This window comes from Capricornis sumatraensis, chromosome 8 (assembly GCF_032405125.1).
Source record: "Capricornis sumatraensis isolate serow.1 chromosome 8, serow.2, whole genome shotgun sequence".
In the NCBI taxonomy this organism is placed as follows: Eukaryota; Metazoa; Chordata; class Mammalia; order Artiodactyla; family Bovidae; genus Capricornis; species Capricornis sumatraensis.
In genome coordinates this window covers 7,447,942-7,471,753 of record NC_091076.1, presented here as the reverse complement: position 1 = coordinate 7,471,753, position 23,812 = coordinate 7,447,942, and the positions used below count along the sequence as shown (strand labels likewise).

The 23,812-nt window shown below is 55.3% G+C and overlaps 1 protein-coding gene across 3 annotated transcripts; it reads left to right on the top strand.

The window, feature by feature from the left end:
- The first annotated feature begins 1,329 nt into the window (after positions 1-1,329).
- FRMD8 (FERM domain containing 8) lies at positions 1,330-22,180 on the top strand. Of its 3 annotated transcripts, XM_068977849.1 has the most exons (10): positions 1,330-1,414; positions 3,083-3,250; positions 5,420-5,521; positions 5,853-5,911; positions 6,029-6,195; positions 8,430-8,654; positions 10,735-10,858; positions 11,711-11,854; positions 18,190-18,388; positions 20,665-22,180. In XM_068977849.1, exons 1-10 carry the CDS (start codon positions 1,330-1,332, stop codon positions 20,781-20,783), a joined length of 1,392 nt encoding a protein of 463 aa, XP_068833950.1. In that variant the 3' UTR covers positions 20,784-22,180. The 3 variants fall into 3 exon arrangements, with proteins under 3 accessions (XP_068833950.1, XP_068833952.1, XP_068833951.1); XM_068977851.1 differs by lacking the exon at positions 3,083-3,250; XM_068977850.1 differs by lacking the exon at positions 5,420-5,521.
- Positions 22,181-23,812: the final 1,632 nt, after the last annotated feature.

Below are 23,812 nucleotides of genomic sequence, written 5' to 3'. Positions count from 1 at the left end.
CTCTGGCTTCTCCGTCTCGGGAAGGCAATCCATGGACCTGTTTTTTCTGAGATCTACACCCCAGGTACACACATGCTGGCCTTGCCAGGACACGTTGGTGACATGACCCTGGGGATAGGTGCTTTCACACCTGCCTCCTCTGGGCCCCAACCCCTTTACCCAGCCTGGGAATGCTGCAAGGTGTCCCAGGATGTGTGTCTAAGATAGTGAAAGCTCATGTGACTGCTCCCTGGGATAACAAGAGTGCCCAGCCTGGATTCCTGATACGTAATCTGAGGATCTTTGGAGGTCATCGAGTCCAATGTCTTCGTCTGACAGAGAGCGTGACTGAGGACCCGAGGGGAAAGGACTTATCTGGAATAGTCAAGACAGGCACCCCAGTTCCTGACCACCGTGGGGAGCTCATCCCCTCTCCCGGCCTCGAGGCACTGCGGTACAGCAGGCTGCCTGCATCACCTTTACCCCGCGGCCAGCACAGTACGGCTCCGGGACACGTCCCCACGAAGCATCTCCCCTTTCACAAGTGAGGGGACTAGTCCAAAGTCACTCGCGTGTGAGCGCCAGAGCTCGCACCCCCAATTCCTTATTTCCTTGAACCTTCGCCACGTTCTGTTACAGGCCAACAGACGGGGCCTGTGTGTGGGGATCACGGGCCCCCCCGCGTCACTCTGGTAGGTGGCGAGTCAGTTTCTTCAGTCGGCCACCAGGAGCCTTAGGCGGGCGGCCAGGATAAGAGCGAGCCTGCGAGGGGCGTGCGCGCGCGGGCGGGAGGCAGGGCGCGTGCGCAGCGGGCCCGGGCTCCGATTGGCTCGCGCGGGCCGAAGAGGCGGGGCCGTGCGGGCCGCGCTTCCTCCGCTCGGGCTTCCGCGTCGCATCCCCGGGAACCGGAGCGCGGGCGGGATCCTGTGTCTCGGCGGGCAGCGAGGACGCAGCGGCACCTGGGGGCCCGGGTCAGGGCAGGAACCTGGACTGAGGCAGCGGGCGCTGCGTTCCTGTGAGGTGAGAGAGCGGCGACGCCCTGCATGGGCCTCCGCCCCTGACAGGGGTGTGCTGTGTCCTGCCTGGGCATCTTGGCGAGCCGAGCTTGACCCTTCTCCTGACCACTACGGCCCCGATTCCTTCCACCAGCCTCCATCTAAAGTTGACTGAGGAACCCCCCCGCCCCAACCCCTCACCCCGCTAGTCTGAACCCCTGTGCCTTCAGCCCTGGTGTTCACCTTCGTAGATCAGCTCTGAACCCCTTCCTTCCTCAGTGACAGCTTGAAGGGCTTCCCAGCACCCCCATCCTTGGACTCTCCAGGAACAACTTTTTTCTCTTTTCTTCTGCAGATGGACGGGCCAGAAGGCAGTACCGGGCAGCCCGGCCCAGCTGATCGGTCCCATCGAAGCAGTGTGTCCTCCGTGGGAGCCCGAGGTGGGTCCCTGACCCTAGTCCCCACCCCACCGTACCTTCCTAGGGTTCCAGCCCCGAGGAAGTGGCCCTGGCTCATCATCTCTGTCATTGAAGAGAATTTTATTTATTAATTGACAAATAAGGTCAGTTGGGATGTGGAAAAGTGACAAGTCAGTCCGAGGACCTGGGCTCTGTCACTAGGCTACTTGCAAAGTTGGGTACTCACTTGTAAATTTTCCCCACTTGTAAAACCTTAGGTAGCTGTGAAATTCACATGAAATCTCATGAATGAAAAGTGACATATTCACTTTCTCTGTTTGGTAAATAGTCCTTTGAAAACAGGAATCATTATTTACATTTTATAGGAAGGAAATTGGGCCCTAGAGAAGTTAAGTACAGGACACTGGAGCCTTCACTGCCCCAGACGTCCCCCTGAATTTCAGCCTCCTGGCGTGCTGCAGTCCATGGTGTCGCAAAGAGTTGGATACGACTAAGCGACAGCTGAACTGACTGAACTGGACATTATTTTATGATCTCTCAAGAAAGTGACTGTTAGAACCGAACAGACTGGGGATCCAAAAAGCACCTTCATTTGTGTTAGTAATAAACTATACCTTTGTGTTTCACAGGCTTCACCTCATTTGATTCACAGAAGCTCTGGGTGGGGTAGTGGGGGATAGGAATTAGCCCTACTTGGCACCCGAGGCATGTGACACACTGACTGGCTGAAGTCAGTCAGCCAGCCAGAGGCCAGTCAGGATTGGAGCCCTCAGGGCTTCTTCACGGTGCCTGTGGTTCCAGTGATAGAGATTTGAATCTAGCTGCCCTTCCAAGGGTCTCCATTGGGCTCCAGGCTCCAAACAGGCATCCAAATGCTGTCACCAGGGAACACTCAACTTTCAGGGTTGTACCTCAGCTGGCCTGTTTAAGACTTAAGTTCTTTTGAAAGGCCATCGTGTTGAGTCCTGAGGCTTGAAGAATCCTAAGCAGACTGAACCCTGAAACTTGCTATACTGCAGGGTGGCCTTGGGAATCCTCTGTCCCCACGTTAGCTTGGGCCAGAGAGAGATAGTGGCTTGTTTAAGGTAATAGCGTGTCACCAGCTCTCTCCCTCCTTGCTCGATTTACTAACTGTTGTAACTTCAGGATGGGTTCAGTCTCTCTCTGCCTCAGTTCCACCTGTGGAATGTTCTCTTTCAGGGGAGAATCACAGCAGAGTCCTTGAGGCTGCAGGGGGAGTGTGTTGGGGATGAAGCCCCAGTTTGAAACTTTGGGGGCTTAGGGTGGGACAAGGCTGATTCCTGAGCCAGAGTTGCTGGCTTTCTGGGTGGTTTGAGGGTCTCCAGTAAGTCCTAACAGACTTAAAAAAAAATTATGTATTTATTTCGGCTGCACCGTGGCTTAGTTGCCATGTGCAGGATCTTTAGTTGTGGCATGTGAACTCTTAGTTGAGGTACATGGGATCTAGCTCCCTGACCAGGGATCGAACCCAGGGCCTCTGCGTTGACAGCATGGAGCTAACAAGCACTCTTCACAGGGTCCTTCGGGGATGCTGGGGCTTTGCCTCCAGAGTGTAGCCTTGGTCACCCCAAGGGTTACAGGGTCCAACCCCAGCAGGGGAATGGAAGATGCTTAGATGGCATGCCTGGCCCAGCTGGCCCAGCTGACCTTGCCCGGCCCACATTGCAGCAGCCGACGTGCTGGTGTACCTGGCGGATGATTCGATGGTGCCCCTGGCCGTGGAGAACCTGCCCTCACTCAGTGCCCACGAGCTGCATCGGGCCATCCGCGAGGTCCTACAGCTTCCAGACATCGCCCTGGACGCCTTCGCACTCTGGCTCGTCTCCCCTCTGCTGGGTAAGGCTTGACACTGAGAAGCCCAGGTCAGGGGGCTGGAAGGGCACTGGCAGGGGAGGAGGGGGCAGCTTCTAGAACCTCTGGCCACTATACCTCAGGGAAAGGTGGGACTCATGTGTCCTGGAGCCACCCATGGCTTCCAGGACCCAGAGCCCTGGAATGATGCCTGGCTCCTCTGCCCCCGTCTCCTTTCTTGGTGCTGGTGGCAGAGGAGAGGCCGTGCCTGCCTCTTACCTCAGGGCTGCTGGAGCCTGAGCATCAGGAGGAGCGGGATGAGGGACAGGGAGGGAGCCGTGCACGTTCACAGAGCACGTGGTCCATGCCACAACCTGAGCTGGCATTTTGCAAGTAGAATTTCACCTTATCCTCATGGCCCAACCTGGTCATATTGATGAGGAAATTGAGGTTTGGAGCAGCGGGGGCATTGAGTGGTGGGACAGAGATCAGAACAGAGGCCTGGATGGGCCCCCAGCCAGCCTCTTTGAACTGTACCCTGCTCTTTGGAGGCTGGGAGGAAGGTGGGACCTGGCCCAGGACGCAGCCACCCCAAGGGTGAGACTTTTCCTGAGGGCGGGGATGATGAGTGGGAACCCAGCTTCTCTGCAGGGACCCTCCAGCCCTGCCCGGTTTCTGATCACTTTGTCCTGCTTTTTCAGGCTGAGATCCCGAGGCGGGGGTGTAGCAAGAGTGAGGGCAGTGGGGGCTCTCCAGCCCTTAGGCCTGGGGGATGTGTGGCGGGCTTGCAGAGAGCCCCCGGGGGCCTCCGAACAGGGCCACTAGCCTGCTGACTTGGTTGGGAAAGGGGCCAGGGAGAGGATGCTCCAACTGGTGCCGGGGCCAGGCTTGTTTTGGGATTAGATACTCTCCCTTGTAGAGAAGCAGGGTCAGAAGGGTGTGCCTGGTGCCTGGGCCCCTAGGAGTTTGTGCCTCTGCCCTGGAGGGAAGATATGCTGGCTTGGTGGGAAGGGGAATGCCTGTCTCCCCACCCCCACCCACCAGTGGGAGCTTCCTGCCCAGCTGTTGCTCTCGCCCACCCTCTTCCTGCTGACCAGTCTGTCTCGGCCGCTCCCCACCCAGCTCAGCCATCCCACCTTCACCCTCTGGCTACTGGATAGGACTGCAGGCCCCTCTGCTTGTGTCTCTGGAAAACTGGTGGGGGGGTGGTTTCATGTGGCCCCTGCCCGGCCTTCAGCTCCTGCCTCTGCAGTCAGCCAGCTGACTTCCTCCCCTACTCCCTCCTCGTCGCATTCCGTCTGCCCCCTCACAAGAACATGAATGGGCTGCCTGTGTGGCCAGTGGGTTATGCTGGGCACCACCCCAGCCAAGAGGCCCCAGCACGGGGTCAGCGCCCACTCTGTTCCCAGGCTGGGTTCAGGAAGGCTAAAAGGCCATTTCAGCTTTGACGTGGGCCCTCAGGACTGTTGGCCCCAGTCCGCCCCCAGAGTGGGTGTGGCAGTGACCCACGCCCCAGGGCCGTGAGGCAGGGAGGGGTGCCGCCTGCTGGAGCCACCCTTCAAGCTGGATGTTTGGGAGGGTTTGACCTTCTGGGTGCCATTGTCAGTCCGAGTGGAACAGTTCTCCAGGGACAGTCCGTCTTGCTGAGGGGACAGCCTCTAGGCAGGAAGGCCCCATCTGGAAGTGTGGGACCACAGTTCCATACTGATAACGGGAGTCCTCTGAGCTGCCGGGGCTTGGGGTAAGGCCATCTGGAGCCCAGAGCCCCCAGGGGACATGCTTGGGTGGGGGCTGGCAAGGGAGAGGCCCAGGCAGGGCTGGGAACAGGGAGAACAGCTCCCTGGGCCTTTGACCCTATCACCAGCTTTGGGCTTTGCTTTCCAGGTAGTGCCAGGGGCAGCAGGACGGCCACCCCCAGCACCTTCCAGCTGCCTCAGCCTCTCGGCTACAGCCCACGGTGGGCACTGTAGGGAATAGTCGGACTGGCTGCCTGGAACCTGACCCCCTCTCACTTGCTGTTTGGACAAACACCTTAACCTCTCTGAGCCTCATTTTTCCCGTGGATGAAGTGAGAGTAGGGTTATTTCAGGGCAGTTGCTGTAAAGCACTTGAAATGGTTCGGTGAACGTTGGCCCTGAGTGCGTCGTCGCTGCTGTGAGTGTGGGCAGTTGCGCTGCTCACGGCTTCACGGCCGCTTTCCCTCTCCTCCCGCAGAGGTGCAGCTGAAGCCCAAGCACCAGCCCTACAAGCTGGGCCGCCAGTGGCAGGAGCTGCTGCTGCGATTCACCGACGCCCCGGATGACGATGTGGCCATGGGTCAGTGCTGCTGCCTGTGCGTCCCTGGCTCGGGGGCCCACCTGGGTCTGGGGTGTGACCTCCCGGCCCAGCCAGGCCGCCCCTGGCAGATGGAGCTGCGCTCGCTGAGGGCAGGGCCGGCATCTCCCTCAGGGGAGGGGAGCCCAGGATAGGGTGGGCTGGGGGGAACAGTGAGCACCTCGAGATAAGCCACACACCCCCATCTCTGGATGGCTCTGGGGTTTCCTGAGCGGTGGTGGAGAAGACTCGGGAACTAAGGAGACTGGGTCACTCAGCAGGGAAGGCAGGGTGGCTGTGCAGGGCGGCCAGCAACCCCCTCCTCTCTCCCCAGATGAGCCTTCCCTACAGTTCCGGAGAAACGTGTTTTTCCCCAAACGGCGGGAGCTCCAGGTGAGGCAGGGAGCCCCAGGCAGTACCACCTCCCCAGGGTGTCCAGCGATCCCTTGGCCCCTGGACACGGGTGTCCCTCTGGACTGAGCCATTCCTCTCTGCCGCACCGGCTCGCAGATCCATGACAAGGAGGTCCTGCGGCTGCTCTACGAGGAGGCCAAGGGCAACGTGCTGGCTGCCCGGTACCCTTGCGACGTGGAGGACTGCGAGGCCCTGGGCGCCCTGGTGTGCCGCGTGCAGCTCGGGCCCTACCAGCCTGGCCAGCCCACCGCCTGCGCCCTGAGGTGAGGGCCCATGGAGGGGAGCCCCTGGTCTTGGAATCCTGGTTGCAGGTGCTCTTGCCAGGTCCTGGAGTCCGAGGCCCTGATGCTATGTGACCTTGAGTAAGTCACCCCACCTCTCTTGACCTCCTCTTCCTCAGCTGCTCTGGGCTGAGAGGCCTGGGCAGTGGGAGACAGGTGAAGTGACACCCGTGAGAGGACCCCTTCTTGTGCACAAGGGTGGAGCCCAGCCCCCGTCTGAGGTCAGAGGGAGTTGGGCTTGTTCTCTTGGAAGTCATCGCCAGGGACTGACCACATTGAGTCCCAGTTGCCACTGATTGTCTGATTTAGTCCTGAACTCCAGGGAAGAGGCCCCATTTCCTGACACTCCAGCGTGCTGGCTCCATGCTTCCTAGCTGTCTCTCAAGAAACTGTGCTCTTTGATTTGCAGGGCCTGGGGTTGTGACAATTGAGTCTACCCGGGAAGTAGACCAGGCCTGCCTCTGACCTCCGTGGATGAATCCTGAGGTTTAGTGATAATTGCAATGAGGATGTACTTGAAATACAGCCTGTTCTAGACTCAGGGTTCCTCCCCACACCAGCCCTTCGGTGTATAGCTGTGTTGCGGGGGGAAGGATGTGCAGAGACCGGGCCCTGTGCCCGGTGACTAACAGCTGGGGCCTAGCAGGGCCACCCAAACTCAGCGGAGCCTGAACGCTCCCAGCTGAGCTGGCTTGAGGCTGGCAGCCATAGAAATCACGGCTCTTGTGATGGCATGTCTGGTCCTATTGCAGGTGACAGCAGACCCAGCTCAGACTGTTTGGACTTGAAGGACTTTGTCAGGAAATAGATGAGTCCAGGGTGACTGAGGGTTTCTCGGGTAGCTCGATGGGTAAAGAATCCACCTGCAGTGCAGGAGATGAAGGAGACCCGTGTTCGATCCCTGAGTCAGGAAGATGCCCTGGAGAAGGAAATGGCAACCCACTCCAGTATTCTTGCCTGGAGAATCCATGGACAGAGGAGCCTGGCGGGTTACAATCCACAGGGTCACAAACGGTCGAACACCACTGAGCAACTGAGACAATGGAGGGTGACTGAGGTTCAGGGGCTCTGATTGGGGCCCTCCCACCCACCAGACCGGTCCTCGCTCTCCTTGCCCAGCCCTTTGTCCTCCGGACCAGCTTGCACTCAGGCAAGCTCCTGCCACACAATGGCCAGGTGGCCACAGTAGTTGCACGTTGGCAAGAAGAGACCTCATCCCTCACATGACCAGAGCCCTGAGACTCATCTGATGATGACGGCTGGGCCCAGGTCCACCCAAAGGAGACAGAGTGGCCGGGACACTGATTGGCTGAGGTCCAGATCCTCCCTTGGACCCTCCATGAGCCTGCACAGACCCCATGGACTGAGGGTAGGAGGCCGGATTTCCAAACGACAAGGGGGAGCTGGGGCTGGAAGCAGAGAAGTCGGGGGGCAGCCCCCTGGATGCCCCTCCTCCTGCTGCTCTATGGCCAGGCCTCTCCCCGCATCACGTTCCTTCCTGTGTCAGGGCCGCAGGGCTGGCCACCCTTCCCCGTGGCCTGGAGTCTTGCTCCTCCAGAAGCCTCCTCCCCTCTTCAATGAAAATGACAACTGCAACTGTTTGTTCGGCCCCTGCCATGTGCCAAGCACGTGTCAGCACCCATCTGTATGAGCAGGGATCCCTGTCATTGAAACGGGCTTGAACCGGCTCTCATGCCCCGAGCCCCAGCTGCGGTCCACTGGAAGGGGCGGCGCCCAGCCACAGTCAGAGGGCTGCCTGAGGGGGAGACACGGCGCTGTCACACCAGGATTCTTGAGTCTGTGTGATTGAAAATGCCCTTTCCTTCATGAGCCTGTGCTGGTGGTGATTTTTTTAACATCTCTGTTTAGCAGAACGAAACATTGACGGCTCTAGGTCATTTGCACTATCTTTTGATTGTAAAATTGCTGGCTTAGGAATCCAAAGCTTCCTGACTCGGTGACACAGACTTGGCCCCGAGACCCTCTGGTCACGGTCTGCTTCTGGGGTGGGCCTGGTTTCAGCTCTCATCTTGTCTCCTGGCTTTGCCTTCTGGCCTCTCGCCAACCAGGCGCGCTGCAGGGATGGGGGCAGTGGGCTCTCTGGGGGCTCGTGTCCAGGCGCGCCCCATGCTCCCCGCACCCCAGGACCACGGTATCTTCCCAGCCTGCAGACACAGAGCCATCCTCAGCCCAGCCCCATCTCCCTTCCTCCACAGGGAGAAGCTGGACTCCTTCCTCCCTGCCCACCTCTGCAAGCGGAGCCACGGGTTCTTTGCTGCTCTTCGGGGCCGTGGCGCCAAGGCCGGGACGGGCGAGCAGGGTCTGCTGAACGCCTACCGCCGGGTGCAGGAGGTGGCCGGCAGCGATGGCGAGCACGAGGCTTCCCTGAGCCCCCACTACCGCGCCTACCTCCTCAAGTGCCACGAGCTGCCCTTCTACGGGTGAGCAGCTCCCAAGTGCGGCCACAGCCCCGGGTGCTGTGTCCCTCCCTGGCCCGTGAACCCATCTCCAATCCCACTGAGCTCTGTCCTCACTTGAGGTGCGTCTAGATGCCAGCACCTCAGGCTCCATGGGTCCCGGGCTGGACACTTCCTCCCGCTCCCCTGTCATGAGCTCGGACACCGGGCAGGTCCTCTCCTCACTCCTGCTACAGTCACTTGGCCCGTGGACCTGCCAGCTCTCGTTCACACAGGCATTTCTAGCCCTTAGCTCTTGGGTACCTACTGGGTGCCAGCACCCTTGAGGTGCTAGAGACCCCTTGGTGACGACCGTTCCTGCCCGTGAAGAGGCTGTTCTAGGGGCAAGAGAGACAGCGAACAGTAGAAGCAGAGAACAGGCCGCGGGTGGGCAGGATGAGCCGTGAGGACGGTGGCCACACTCCAGAGAGTGCCGAGGCTCAGGCCGGTGGTGGTGCCGCAGGCGGGGGGATTCCAGAGGTGGTCGGGTTCCAGAGGTGTTGCGGGCGGAGCTGAAGGAACTCGCCAGGTGTGCAGGAGAGGAGGCGAAGGGGAACAGGCCGAGGGGACTCCAGATTTCTGCCTGAGCAGCTGGGAGGTGGAGTCACCAGCTGAGACGGGACGGGCAGGGTGGGGAGGGGTGCAGGTCAAGGCAGATCAGGGGCTTGTCTTTGGATGTGTTGATTTTGAGATGCTTGCCAGACCCTCAAGTGGCGCTTCCGGGCAAGCCCTTGGGTTTCTGGGAAGAGAGTCAGGTAGTGAATGAGTCATCAGCCAGGAGCCCCAAGGAATGGCCGCAGAGGTGAGTGTGGACCAGGCAGGGGACGCCAGCCAGCACGGCGAAGGGAAGGGTTGAGGAGGAAGAATGACCAAGTTTCAGGTGCTGCTGCTGCAAGGTCGAGTTCAACATGGCCTGTGTGGCTGATCATTGACCTTGGCTCCCGCATCGTGAAGGCGGCAGTGGGTGGAGCGAGAGAAAAAGAATCAGTGACAGTCCGTGGAACCAGCTCTCTCGGGAGCCTCCCTGTGAGATGGAGCCCAGGGGTGGAACCGCTGTGGGTGCGGGAGGAGGTCTTCCGCTGCCATGGTGGGCGAGAGGCGTGTGTGCAGACAGAGAGGACCCGATCGAGTGAGGAGTTGAGGTGAGGGCGGGCCAGTGGCTGCTCTTCCTGTCGCTTCAGTTTCCTCAGTGGAGTCAGGAGTCTGCCCAGAGGGGGAGCCCTCCGCCGAGCTCAGAACTGAAGGCGGAGCGGGCTTGTCTCCAGTCCCCTCCTGAGGCTGCAGGATTTCCCCGGCTTTGATCCCTGGGTTGGGAAGATCCCCCGGAGGAGGGCATGGCAACCCACTCTAGTGTTCTTGCCTGGAGAATCCCATGGACAGAGGAGTTAGGCAGGCTACAGTCCATAAGGTCTCAAAGAGTTTAACACGACTGAGCGACTACACTTCTGCTTTCACTGGCTTAGCCAGGGGTGAGGGCCCAGGGCAGCCGGAGTGTGACAGGCCACGATGGGGCAGGAGGGAGAGGGTGGCAGCTCAGTGCCTGGGTGTCCCAAGGCCCCTGGCCCCCTTCCCTTTGTCAGCATCAAATCCTGAAGTGGCCTCCCTGCCTGAGCAGCCCATGGGGGGACGGTGGGCAGCCTCAGCCTCCAGGCTCTCCCAGCCTCCAGAGCCTCAGCTCCCATTTCTGAGCTCTCAGGCTCCTGGCCATTCCTGGAACGTCACTCACTCTGTCTCACGCCTGTGTTCATGCTCTGCCTTCTGTCCATGGTGCCCAGCTCACTCTGTGCCACCCAGTTCCCCTCCTGTCCTCTGTCTATTCCAGCCTTCCTGTCCTGCCTGATCAGCTCAGAGGCCACCACCTCCACAAAGCCTCCCTCTCACCCACCTCCTCTGTTTCTCCCTCCCTGGGATGGGTTTCCACTTAACCTTTAGTCGCCCAAACAGCATAAGCATCTCAGGTGCCTGGGACACAGCCTGGCCAGTGCACCCACTGGTGGGTGAACCTCAACCCTGGCCTTGTTCTTGGTGCTGGAGGGGACAGAATAACCCCAGTTTCCCTCCCCAGGTGTGCCTTCTTCCACGGTGAGATTGACAAGCCAGCCCAGGGCTTTTTGCACCGGGGCGGGCGCAAGCCAGTGTCTGTGGCCATCAGCCTGGATGGCGTGCATGTCATCGACTGCAGGGAGAAGGTATGTCCTGCTCCTCCAGGGGGGACCTGGAGCGGGCGCCTCAGTGGAGAGGAGGGCAGTGGGGTCCTTACCCAGGCCTTCCTGGTTCCCTTGGGCCTGTGGTTGGCCTCGGGCAGGGTGGGCAGCGTTTCTGGCCTCCCTCTCTCAGATGTCTCTGGGGCTTCCACTGGCATTCTGGGGGCTTTGTTGAGCCTGCTGTGGGTCAGCTTTCCTGCCCAGCCTGCAGCTGGTGGAGAGCATCTGGCAGGGCCTGGCTGGACACTGGTGGTTTTCTGGAAAAGCCTCACGACTGGGAGCCCTCCTGGCTGTTGGAGTCTGGCTCTGCCTCCTGCTTTTGGCACCGGATGTCTCTGCTGGTTGTCTCAGCCTGTGTAGAAGTGGTGTCGGCAGCCCGCCCCAGGGGCTTCTATGCACCTGGGCGGGAGTCCCTCCCATGCCAGCAGACAAGTTTGGGGGAGACGTCTGGTGGTCCCCAGAGAGGGACCCCAGCCCTCCCTGGGCACCTGCTCCCCGACATGCCGGGCCCAGCTGCACCTCCTGCCGAGATGCCACCCAGCTGATCTCTGGGGAAGGAGGGTCTCCCCTGTCCCCCATCCCAGCTCTTAGGGGCTTGTCCCACTAGTGAGAAGGGCTGTGGCTTAGGGGGTCTCAGTTCCTGGACCACAGCCCTCCTTGAGGGTCTGATGGAAGCAGGGATTCCTCTCCTAAGAGAAACTCACTCTTGAGTTTCAGCTCAGCCTTGGAGGTAAATATAGCCTGGCCAGGTGTCCCCTCCTGGTGATGCCCTCGGGGATGGGGCAGGGCAGCAGGCCTCAGCCCAGAGGAGTCCAAGCTCTGTCTCCCGCTGGCCAGCATGTCCTGCTGGGCCTGCGCTTCCAGGAACTATCCTGGGACCATACCTCCCCCGAGGAGGAGGAGTCTGTGCTGTGGCTGGAGTTCGACGGGGACAACGAGGGCACACCGGTCAACAAACTCCTCAAGATCTACTCGAAGCAGGTAGGGGTGGGTGCTGCCCACATCCCAGTGGGGGTGGGCATGGAGAGGGTGGACTTAGGGGCCCCCAGGCTATCGGAGGTCTCAGCCTGGCTAGCAAAGAGGTGAGAGGGCTGCTGAGGGCCTGGACACCCCGGAGCTGACTCCTGCTGTCTGGGAGCCACCCTTGAGGGTTGGGAAGGCCTGGCCCAGGTGGTGGGGCAGTTGGGGCAGTGGTTGGTGGGGGGCTGCCCAGCGCTGTGTGCCCAGTGTGCCTTTGTTTCACTCTTGTGCGCTCAGCACCCTGTCTTCCCGCCCCAATCTCCACCCCTGCTCCTTCTCCTCCCACCTTGGTCACGGCCGAGGGCCCTTCCAGGACTGCGTGCCTCGGCACTCCTCTCCCCAAGCACAGAGATGTGCTCCAGGGACTCCCCATCGGTGAAAGCACACGGCCCTTCCTGCCGCCGCCTTGAGCCTCTAAACCCTCCCGGCCACTCTGCTCCCTCTGCCCCTCCCTTATCACTTGCCTAGACTTCTTTTTTTTGGTCACACTGGAGCCCGTGGAATTCTAGTTCCCTGACCAGGGATCAGACTTGGGCCCTGAGTGGTGAAAGCACAAAGTCCCAACCACTGGAACACCAGAGAATTACCCAGGTCTCTCTTTTTTTTTAAATCTAAATGTCCTATTTTATTTCTTTAGCACAGTTTTTTGTTTTTTAAATCTCAGATGTCCTTTTCTTTTAAAAAATATGCTTATTCGGCTACACTGGGTCTTAGTTGCGGCACGCATGATCTTTGTCGCGTCATGCGGGATCTTTCGTCGCAGCACACGAATTCTCTAGTTGTGGCGTGTGGACTCTGGAGCACACGGCCTCAGTAGTTGCAGTGCACGGGCTTAGTTGCTCCGCAGCACGTGAAATCTTAGTTCCTGACCAGGGATCGAACCTGTGTCCCCTGCATTGCAAGACAGATTCTTAACCACTGGACCACCAGGGAAGTCTCCATTTTATTGAATTACAATATAAATACAGAAAAGTGCCCAACTCCTAAGTGTATATAGCTCAACACATTCCCTAAAAGAAACGCGTATAACAGACTTCCCGGGTGGCATAAGGGGTAGGAATCTGCCTGCCAGTGCAGGGGACACAGGTTCAGTCCCTGGTCCAGGAAGATTCCACAGGCCGAGGAGCAACTAAAAGGCCGTGTGCCACAGCTGCTGCGCCCACACTCCGCAACAAGAGAAGCCGCCACGATGAGAAGCCCGCGCCTGGAGAGTAGCTCCCATTCACCGCAGCTAGGGAAAAGTCCAAGCAGCAGCGAAGACCCAGTGCAGCCAAAAATAAATAAATTATATATTTAAAAAAGAAACCCATGTAACACCTCTCAGACTGAGAAAGACCCCGCCTCGATCCGCCTCCCAGCCGTGCCCCCCGCCAAGGGACCCCCGCATCCTGACTTGTGCCACCCCAGAGTCTTTATGCCTGGCTTCGAACTTTATGGCAGAGGGTCCCCACGGAGCGTTCTGTTCTGCCCAGTCTCGCGCTCAGCCCTGTATCTGAGAGCTCCATCCTTGTCCCCACTGTAGGTGCCAGTGCCATGGTCTCCCACTTGCACTGGGCGGTCCCGCATATGAATGTGCCCCCCTTGACTTTTCCGTCCCATTGCTGACAGGCCTTGGGTGTCCAGTTCTGATGTGGCAGAAGGTGCTGCCTGCGTCCTCTGTGTGCACGCCCAGCTTCAGGCCCAGGAGCCGACTGGTCCCTTCAGCCACTCTGGTGGTTGAGGAGGGATATCTTCTCATGCTTCTTTTCTTTACTTGCTAGTCAACTTTATCAAAATATAATTTACAATAAAATGCACCCGTTTTGAGAGGTGAGTTTTAACATGTTCACATGACCACCGCCACCACAGGCAAGCTACAGAGCTGCTTATTTGCTGTCCACGTATCCTCCTAGAAGTGAAACGTCTCTTCACATCTTTTGCCCATTTTTTATTGGCGTTATTTCCATCACCCCCAAATCTCCATGTGATTTTAGGTGGCATTCCCCCCCTACACACACACACACACAAATGAGGTTGAGCACCTTTTACATATATATCCACCATCTGGATGTCCTCTTTGTTGAAGTCTGCTAATTTTTTTTTGGAGTTTTCTCTCTTTTTTTTAATTGTTTCATATACATCTCTCATGATTTCAGACTCATCTCTTCACTTGCTATCTGATACCTCCTCTTAGCTGTACCTAGAGTTTTGCTTTCCTCAGAATGTCATATAAACACACTTACTGTATTTACCCAGGAGAAAGAGACATATGTCCCCACACAGATTTACACTAAGATGTTCATAGAGCTTTGTGTGTCATAACTAAAAAACTGAACACCACACGAACGCCTGTCAATTGGTAGATGAGAAACAAATAGCGATCCAACCGTGCAGTGTACACACTCTCTGCAGCCTTTTGAGCCTGGCCACTTTCACTAAGATTCACGCCCCTGAGACGGTCCACATTTCACGAAGTCCTGGTTTTTTCCTTTTGGCTGCTGCAGCGTTCCATTGGGTGGGTATAGCTACAGGTTAGCTCTTCACCCACTGAAGGATATTTCCAGTTTGGGACTTTTGTGAATAAAGCTGCTCTAGACATTTGTGTACAGGCTGTTGGGTGGGCGTATGCCTTCAGTTCTCTTGTGTAAATACCTAGGACTGGGGGTTGCAGGATTGTATCATAACAGCCTTACTGGAAGCTACCTAACTGTCTTCCAAAGGGACTGTGCTATCCCGCAGTCCCTCCAGCCGCGTCCGAGAGTCCCAGGTGCTCCGCATCCTCGCTCAGCACTTGGTGGTGTCAGTGTTTGTTTGTTTGCCATTATAATGACTGTGTGGTAGTGACAGGTCAGTGTGGCTGTCATTTGCATTTTCATTATGACTTATGACGTTGATATCCTTCTCTGTGTTTATTTGTTATCTGTAGGTCTTTGATGGAATGTCTGTACAAATCATTTCTCCACTTGGTTAGAACCGGGAAATTTGTAAAATAGTTTGATTTGTGTGTTTTAGTTTTGACCGTGCTGGGTATTTATTGCGTTTTGCGCAGGCTTTCTCTAGTGGCAGCAGGCGGGGGCTACTCTTCATTGCGGTGCCCTGGCTTCTTATCGCGATGGCCTCTCGTTGCAGAGCGACAAGGGCTCCAGGCGCTAAGGGCTGCATTGGTTGTGGCACGCAGGCTCCGTCGTTGCAGCGCATGGGCCTAGTTGCTCTGCAGCATGTGGAATCTTTCTGGACCAGGGATCGAACCTGTGTCCCCTGCATTGGCAGGCGGATTCTGATCCCTCGTGTCACCAGGGAAGTTCCTAAACTGGCTTGTTTGTTTTCTTAGTGAGCTATAGGAGTTCATTATATGTTCTGCATACCAATCCCTTGTCAGATAAATATTTTACAAGTGTTTTGTCTAATAACTTGACAAAGTCTATAACTTTGTCTGAGTGAGTGAAGTCGCTCAGTCGTGTCCGACTCTTTGCGACCCCATGGACTGTAGCCTACCAGGCTCCTCCCTCCATGGGATTCTCCTGGCAAGAGTACTGGAGTGGGTTGCCATTTCCTTCTCCAGGGGATCTTCCCGACCCAGGAATCGAACCAGGGTCTCCCGCATTCCAGGCAGAAGCTTTAACCTCTGAGCCACCAGGGAAGCCCATAACTTTGTCTACAACTTATTACTCTCTTAACAATGTCTTTTGAAGAGATATTTTAAAATCTTCCAGTCCATTTATTTTAAATGACATTAAAAAATAATTTTATTTATTTTATTTATTTTTGGCTTTTCTGGTGGCTCAGACAGTAAAGAATTTGCCTGCAATGCAGGAGACCCAGGTTTGATCCCTGGGTCAGGAAGATCCCTGGCGAAGGCAATGGCAACCCACTGCAGTATTCTTGCCTGGAGAATCCCATGGACAGAGGAGGCTGGCAGGCTACAGTCCACGGGGTCGCAAAGAGTCGGACACACGACTTTCACTTTGTGCTGGGTCTTCGTTGCTGCAGGGGCTTTCTCTAGTCTTGGTGAGCCTTGGCTGCTTCAGAGTTTTGGTATAGAGCTTCTCATTGCGGCAGCTTCTCTCACTGTGGAGCACAGGCTCTAAGGTGCGCGGGCTTCAGTAGTTGTGGCACACCAGCTTAGTTGCTCCTTGGCATGTGAGATCTTCCAGGATCAGGGATCGAACCCACGTCTCCTGCATTGGCAGGTGTATTCTTTACCACTCACCCACCAGGGAAGCCCCCGGTCCATTTATTTTACATCTCCATTTATTTGTCTTTGATTCCTTTCACTAACATTCTGTGGTTTTCAGCATACATATCGTATCTATCTTTTATTAGATTTATCCCCCTGCCTATTTGTTTGGTGCTCCCAGAGATGGTACACCGTTTTTTAATTTCACTTTGCAGTTGTTGGCTGTGGCGTACAGAAACACAGTTGATTTTGTTTTCCTCATATCCTATCACCCTGTGAAACTCACTCTTGAAAGCAGGTTTTCTGAGGCTCCTTTGGGATTGTCTCTGGACCGTTCAGCGTTGTCTATGAAGCAGGCAGTTGTCCTCTAACTTGGCAGGCTGCCTGCCTCTCTCTGGTCTTGCCTGCAGCACGGGTCTCACCTGGTGAGTCCGGGTGAGCAGGCATCCTGGGCCTGAGGGGAAAGCCTTCAGCCTTGCTCTAAGTCAGCGTGGTGTTGGCTGTGCCTTCTTCATAGAGGCCTTTCATCAGGTTAAGGAAGTCCTCTTCCATTTCTAGCTTGCTGAGTCTTATCCTGGATGAATATTTCATTTTGTTGGAGGCGGCTGAGCTATAATGGCAGCCTCCCCCAACCTCAGGAGCGTCAGGCGGTGTTGGAGGATCTCAGAGGGCGGCCTGGTGTGCTCAGCTCCGTGCAGCTCCCTCAGGGAGGAGCGGAGGATGTGTGGGGCCTGGACCTCCCGTCCAATTTCCTGCCCTGCTTACCCTCCTCAGGGCAGCGTGTGTTGCCCTGGAGCAGCCTCGGGTCACCCCATCGGGCGGGCAGTCACCGACTGCCCCCTTGGCCTTTGACCCTGCTCTCCAGTGGGTTCTCATCTTGGGGTCCAAGGCCAGCCTGTGTCTACCCCAGTCCTTGCTGTGTCCGGCTCCCTGAACACGCCCTGCCTAGGCAACGCCACCTGCTGGCAACTTTCTGTCTGTGGCTCTGCCAGCCCTGGCTGTCCCCGCCCTAAGGTGCCCAGACCCTGCCCGCTAGCATCTGGTCACGTTACCTTTTATGTCAACGTGTGTAATGTTTCAAGTCTGTTGAGAAGTCTTGAGGAATGTGTTCAGGGGAACTGCCTACCCCACCCAGCTGACCTCACTATTTAGCAAGCCAGGCTCCCCTGTCCTTCACTATCTCCTGGAGTTTGCTGAGATTCATGTCCACTGAGTCGGTGATGCTATCCTACCACCCCAATCCTCTACCACCCCCTTCTCATTGGCCTTCAATCTTCCCCAGCATCAGGGTCTTTTCCAATGAGTCAGTTCTTCACATCAGGTGGCCAAAGTATTGGAGCTTCAGCTTCAGCATCAGTCCTTCCAATGAATGTTCAGGACTGATTTCCTTTAGGATGGACTGGTTTGATCTCCTTGCAGTCCAAGGGACTCTCAAGAGTCTTTTCCAACACCACAGTTCGAAAGCATCAATTCTTTATGGTCCTTCTTTATGACCCGACTCTCACGTCCATACATGACTACTGGAAAAGCCATTGCTTTGACTGTACAGACTTTCGTCAGCAAAGTGATGTCTCTGGTTTTAATACACTGTCTAGGTTTGTCATAGCTTTCCTTCCAAGGAGCAAGCATCTTAATTTCGTGGCTGCTATCACCATCCGTAGTGATTTTAGAGCCCAAGAAAATAAAATCTGTCACTGCTTCCACTTTTTCCCCATCTGTTTGCCATGAAGTGATGGGACCGGATGCCATGAATTTATTTTTTTAATGATGAGTTTCAAGCCAGCTTTTTCACTCTTCTTTCTTTCTTTCGGGAAGATCCCCTGGAGGAGGAAATGGCAGTCCACTCCAGTATTCTTACCTGAGAAATCCCATGGACAGAGGAGCCTAGAGGGCTACAGTCCATGGGGTTGCAAGAGTCAGACACAACTACACAATTAAACAACAACAATCTGACCGCTGAAGTCAGCCCAAATGGGGTGGCTCCCCTGGCCCACAGAGCAGACCCCTTCTTTTGTATAAAAGGTATTTGTTTCCTCATTGGCCTCCCCCACCGGCAGGTAGGGCGTGTGGGTCTGGATCCTCTCTGCAGCAGGTAATAGAGAGCCCCCCAGGCCTCACGCCGGCCCCCTCTCCTCCCCAGGCTGAGCTGATGAGCAGCCTCATCGAGTACTGCATCGAGCTGAGCCAGGCTGCGGAGCCCGCCGCCTCCCAGGAGGCCGGCCCCGCCTCGGCCTCTGGCTCCTCACCACCCCCTCACCAGCGCCCCCAGCTGCGGAGGCAGGGCAGCGTGGTGTGCAGCCGCATCCAGCATCTCTCCACCATCGACTACGTGGAGGAGGGTGAGTGACCGCCTCGTGCTGTGCACACACACCTACACGTGTGCACACGCACACCACGGGGAGTTCTGGAAGTGGGAGCAGTTCCAGATGCAGTGAGTTAGCTTCCAGCCGGCAGGACCTGGCGGGGGCCGAGGGCTGGGTGCGAGCATCCCGTCGTTTGATGGAGAGTCGGAGGCTTCCCTCTGGGCCCCCAGCAGTAAGAGCCCCTCACTGCTGTGTCCACGAGCATATCCAGACATGAAAAGCTAGAAACGAGTAGTGTCTGTTACTAAAGCTGTGGGTGTAGGAAGGATGGATGCACACCCTGTGGGATCAGTGCAGCTGGTAAAGATGACATGGGTGCCCGAACGCACGCTTTGCCTGGTGGCTCAGTGGCAAGGAATCCGCCTGCAATGCAGGAGACACAGTTTTGATCCCTGGGTCGGGAAGATCCCCTATAGAAGAGAATGACAACCCACTTCAGTATTCTTGCCTGGAGAATCCCGTGGACAGAGGAACCTGGCGGGCTACCGTCCATAGGGTCACAAAGAGTCCAGACATGACTGAGTGGCTAACAGACACACACACATGATCTGCAGTTGATTGAACTGGTGGGTGAGACGGAACCGTGGGTCTATGAAGGGCCAGCTAGAAGTCATACTCGGATTCTCGACTGCACAGAGGGTTGGCCTCTCAACCCGCCTGTTATCTAAGGGCCAACTGTACTGGTAGTTCATCAGCTACTATAAACAGCAAACCTTACCTGGTAGCCAAATCCTTACCGGGAATCCGTAACTGTTTCCTCAGGATAAATTACTGGAAATGGGGTCTCCAGGTCAAAGTATGCACCCACTGTACCCACTCCAGGAGAGAAGGAGGCACCTGCCTCTCCATCCTCACAGCAGGTGTTATCACCCTGAGGGCAGTGAGCTCGTCAGAGTTGGTGTTTGGATGCTGGTGAAGCGGGGCCGTTTTTCCGTGCAGTTTCTTCTTGCGTTACCATTTATTTCTGTTGCCTGTTTTTCTTCTGTCGCTTGCTTTTTAAAATTAACGTATTATGTTAATACGGTATGTTTGTTAGAATTAATGAACTGACACGATGCAGTAAATTAACTCAAGTCCTTAGTTTTCACCTTCCCTAACATCCTCTTTCAGATGCAAGGTCCCGTCCAGAACACCACACTTCAGGTGGCTGCTGTGTCTCCTTAGGCTCCTCTTGGCTGTGACAAGTTTCTCAGACCTTCCTGGTTTTGAGGACTTTGAAGTCTTGAGGCGGACTGGTCAGGCGTAGTGTAGGATGCCCCTTTACTGGAATCTCTCTTGTTTTCTCATTATTAGACAAGAGTGAGGGTTTGGGGGAGGAAGATCACAGAGGTGATGAGCCGTTTTTACCACATCATATTCATTATCAGCATGATTCGTGACTTTAGATGTTGACCTTGATCACCTGGCTGGAAATTCTTAACTTTTAAGAAGTCTTTTTAGGGACTTTCCTGGCAGTCCACTGGTTAGGATTCCAGGCTTCAACTGCCGAGTTCGATCCCAGGTTGGGGAACTAAAATTCCACAAGCACCACCCTCTCCCCCCTCCCCTAGAAAAAGTCTGTCTGTCTCATCGAGGATCATTTTCAGGCAGTAGTATGTACTATAGGTATTTTGTGACTTTGGTCTGTTCTTTCTTCTTCTTTTTTGTAATTGAATTATGTGTGTGCTCAGTCATGTCTGACTCTTTGCGACCCCATGGACTATACGCTGCCGGGCTCCTCTGACCATGGAATTTCCCAGGCAAGAATACTGGAGTGGGCTGCCCTTTCCTACTCCAGAATTGAATTACAGTTGACATATTATATATTCATATATATAGTGATTTTGACATAGTGATTCAATATTTTTAAATGTTATGAAGTGATCCTCCTAAGTCTGGTTATCATCTGTCACCATACAGAGTTATAATAGTGTTACTGACCATATTCCTTGTGCTATCTAGGACATCCCTGTGAGTTCTTTTTTAGCTGGACATTTGTACCCCTCTCCAGTCTCTTTTTGAACAGGTTTAGACACCACAGCAGGCCCACCATCAAATGGAAACACTGGTGACCTGATTTAGGAGACTGGCCGCCCCCCGCCCTGCCCCATGCTCTCACTATGGGAGGGTTGGGGGAGGGGCTGAGGCTCATGAAGCTGGTGGGAGTGAAGAGGGGAGCTCAGCCTGAAGGCTCCAGAAGGGGCTCCCCTGGAGCCGGGCCCTCCCCTGGGGGGGGCCCCCTCCTCAGTGCGTCCCTCTTGTTCCCCAAACAGGCGAGACAATCAAGCGGGTGAAACCGAAACGCACCACATCCTTCTTCAGCCGGCAGCTGTCCCTGGGCCAGGGGAGCTACACCGTGGTCCAGGCCGCCGACAGCCTGGAGCAAGGCTGAGGGCCGCTGTGCAGGTGGGAGAGCATGGGGGCATCGTGCTGCCTGAAGCGCGGCTCAGGACACTCCAGAGGAGTGTGTGTGTCTTTGGTTTTTTCCCTGGACGTTGGTGACCACATCCCCACATTCCAGCTCAAGTGGCCAGGCTGGGACGTGGCCCTGCAAGGAGAGGGTTGGGGGCCTCCACAGACAGTGAGGCCCCCACAGAGCCCTCTCCAGCTCGGTGGAACTGGAGGGACCCTGTGCCCCTCACTGTGGTCTCCCTCGTGAGCAGGAGACCCTGACCAGCAGGAAAGCGTGCTTGCTGATCTTCGGTGATGTCACTGCTGGGAGGTGGCTGCCTTGTGGACCCACCAGCCCGCGGGCCCACACTCCACACCCGGAGGAGCTCCCAAAGCCCCTTGGGGCTTCCAGTTTCAGTTTTGATCTTTTTTTGATCTGCTTTGGTTCCACGAAGCCTGCAAACTCAGGCTTCTCACGAGGGTGCCCCCACCATCTTGGAGCTGCTGGTGCTCCTTCCAGGATGGTGCTGAGGTTTCATCCAGCCCTAGGCCCATGCACGGGAAGTCCCTGGCCGGGAGGGGTCTCTTCTTTCTCGGGGACCTTGTAAGGAGGTGGATATGGCCTGAGTGGGGCTCTGCCCACAGCTTCCTGCCTCCTCCCAGAAGAGCTGGCCTCTCAGCCTTGGGCTCTTTCTCAGGGGTCACCCCCCCACCACCACCACTGGGGCGCTTCCAGGGACTTTCCACAGGAAGGAGGCAGGTCCAGCCCGACACAGGGTTTGCTTTGTCTTCCCTTCCCGGTGGAGAATGTGGGGAAGGGAATGTGAACCTCTTGTCTCCGGATGTCAGAGCCCACTCACCTCCTCCTCCCTTTGTTGGCTCTTGAACACTCCAGATGTTTCCAGGGGGGCTTGCCCTCCAGCAGTAGGGCCTTTGTTATCTGTCATAATGAATAGGTGTCTCCAGCCTTTCCGAATGTCCCAGCTAGAGGACATCTCATCTCTCCTGGAGACCTCACTGGCTCCCAGCCCCTCCGGCTCCTAGCCCTCCGGTTATCTGCTCCCACACACTGTATTGATGCCAGGTGAATTCTTATCTGATAGATTGAGGGGCCTGAGGGACATGATGGGTGTGTGTGTACACAGATTACTTGTTTTGACTCTTCAGCTTCTTCCTGTTTTCTGAGCATCCATTGTGCCTTAACTTTTTCTGTCTGCCCTTGTGGGAAAAAGCAGTGTTTCACTAAGTGCCCTTTGAATATTCCTATCCTTTTGTATAATGTGACTTATTAAAATCAATTTCCAGCAAACTTTATTATTGTTCTGTTGCGAAGTTGTGTACTGCAGCACTCCAGGCTTCCCGGTCCTTCACTATCTCCCGGAGTTTGCTCAAACTCATGTCCATTGAGCCGGTGATGCCATCCAAGCATCTCATCATGTGACTTATTATTAATAAAATCCATTTCCAGCAAATTGTGGGGTGGTTTATGTTATGAAATAATGAGTGTGTTAATTACAGTCTGGGAGTTGATTATAGGCTGCATATTTGCTTTCTATTAAATATGCATGAAGAAGGACTTACCTGGCAATCCAGTGGTTAAGACTCCATGCTCCCAATTCAGGGGGCACAGGTTCAATCCCTAGTTGGGGAACTAAGACCTCAAGTGCGGCAAGGAAGATCAGAGATCCCATGTGCTGCAACTGACTCCTGGCACAGCCAAATCAATATTTTTTAAAGTAAAAAATCAATTAAAATACTTGATGAAAAGTAAATAAAACAACCCACAAGGAATTGCCTGGTGGTCCAGTGGTTAGGACTCACTGCTATCACTGCTGAGGCCCCGGGTTCAATCCCTGGTGGAGGAATGAAGAAACCACAAGCCATGTGGCATAGCCAAATAAATACAAATAAAACAACCCACATTCATGATCTCACAGTTCTCGAGGTCAGTCTGAACTGAACTCTCACCAAGCTGAGATCCATGTCAGCAGGGCCACATTGCTTTCCTGGAAGCTCCAGTTCAGTTCAGTTCAGTCGCTCAGTCATGTCCGACTCTTTGCGACCCCGTGAATCACAGCACGCCAGGCCTCCCTGTCCATCACTGACTCCCGGAGTTCACTCAGATTCACGTCCATCGAGTCAGTGATGCCATCCAGCCATCTCATCCTCTGTCATCCCCTTCTCCTGCCCGCAATCCCTCCTAGCATCAGAGTCTTTTCCAGTGAGTCAACTCTTTGCATGAGGTGGCTAAAGTATTGGAGTTTCAGCTTTAGCATCAGTCCTTCCAAAGAAATCCCAGGGTTGATCTCCTTCAGAATGGACTGTTTGGATCTCCTTGCAGTCCAAGGGACTCTCAAGAGTCTTCTCTAACACCACAGTTCAAAAGCATCAATTCTTCAGCGCTCAGCCTTCTTCACAGTCCAACTCTCACATCCACACATGACCACAGGAAAAACCATAGCCTTGACTAGATGGACCTTAGTTGGCAAAGTAATGTCTCTGCTTTTCAATATGCTATCTAGGTTGGTCATAACTTTTCTTCCAAGGAGTAAGCGTCTTTTAGTTTTATAGCTGCAGTCACCATCTGCAGTGATTTTGGAGCCCCAAAAAATAAAGGCTGACACTGTTTCCACTGTTTCCCCTCTATTTCCCATGAAGTGATGGGACCGGATGCCATGATCTTCGTTTTCTGAATGTTGAGCTTTAAACCAACTTTTTCACTCCACTTTCACTGTCATCAAGAGGCTTTTTAGTTCCTCTTCACTTTCTGCCATAAGGGTGGTGTCATCTGCATATCTGAGGTTATTGATATTTCTCCCGGCAATCTTGATTCCAGCTTGTGTTTCTTCCAGTCCAACATTTCTCATGATGTACTCTGCATATAAGTTAAATAAGCAGGGTGACAATATACAGCCTTGATGTACTCCTTTAGGGAGAATAAATCTATTTCCTGGGCTCAGTGGCCCCTTCCTCCATCCCTAAAGCCAGTGAAGGCCAGTGGGGTCTTCACAGCACTGCTCTCTTCCTTTT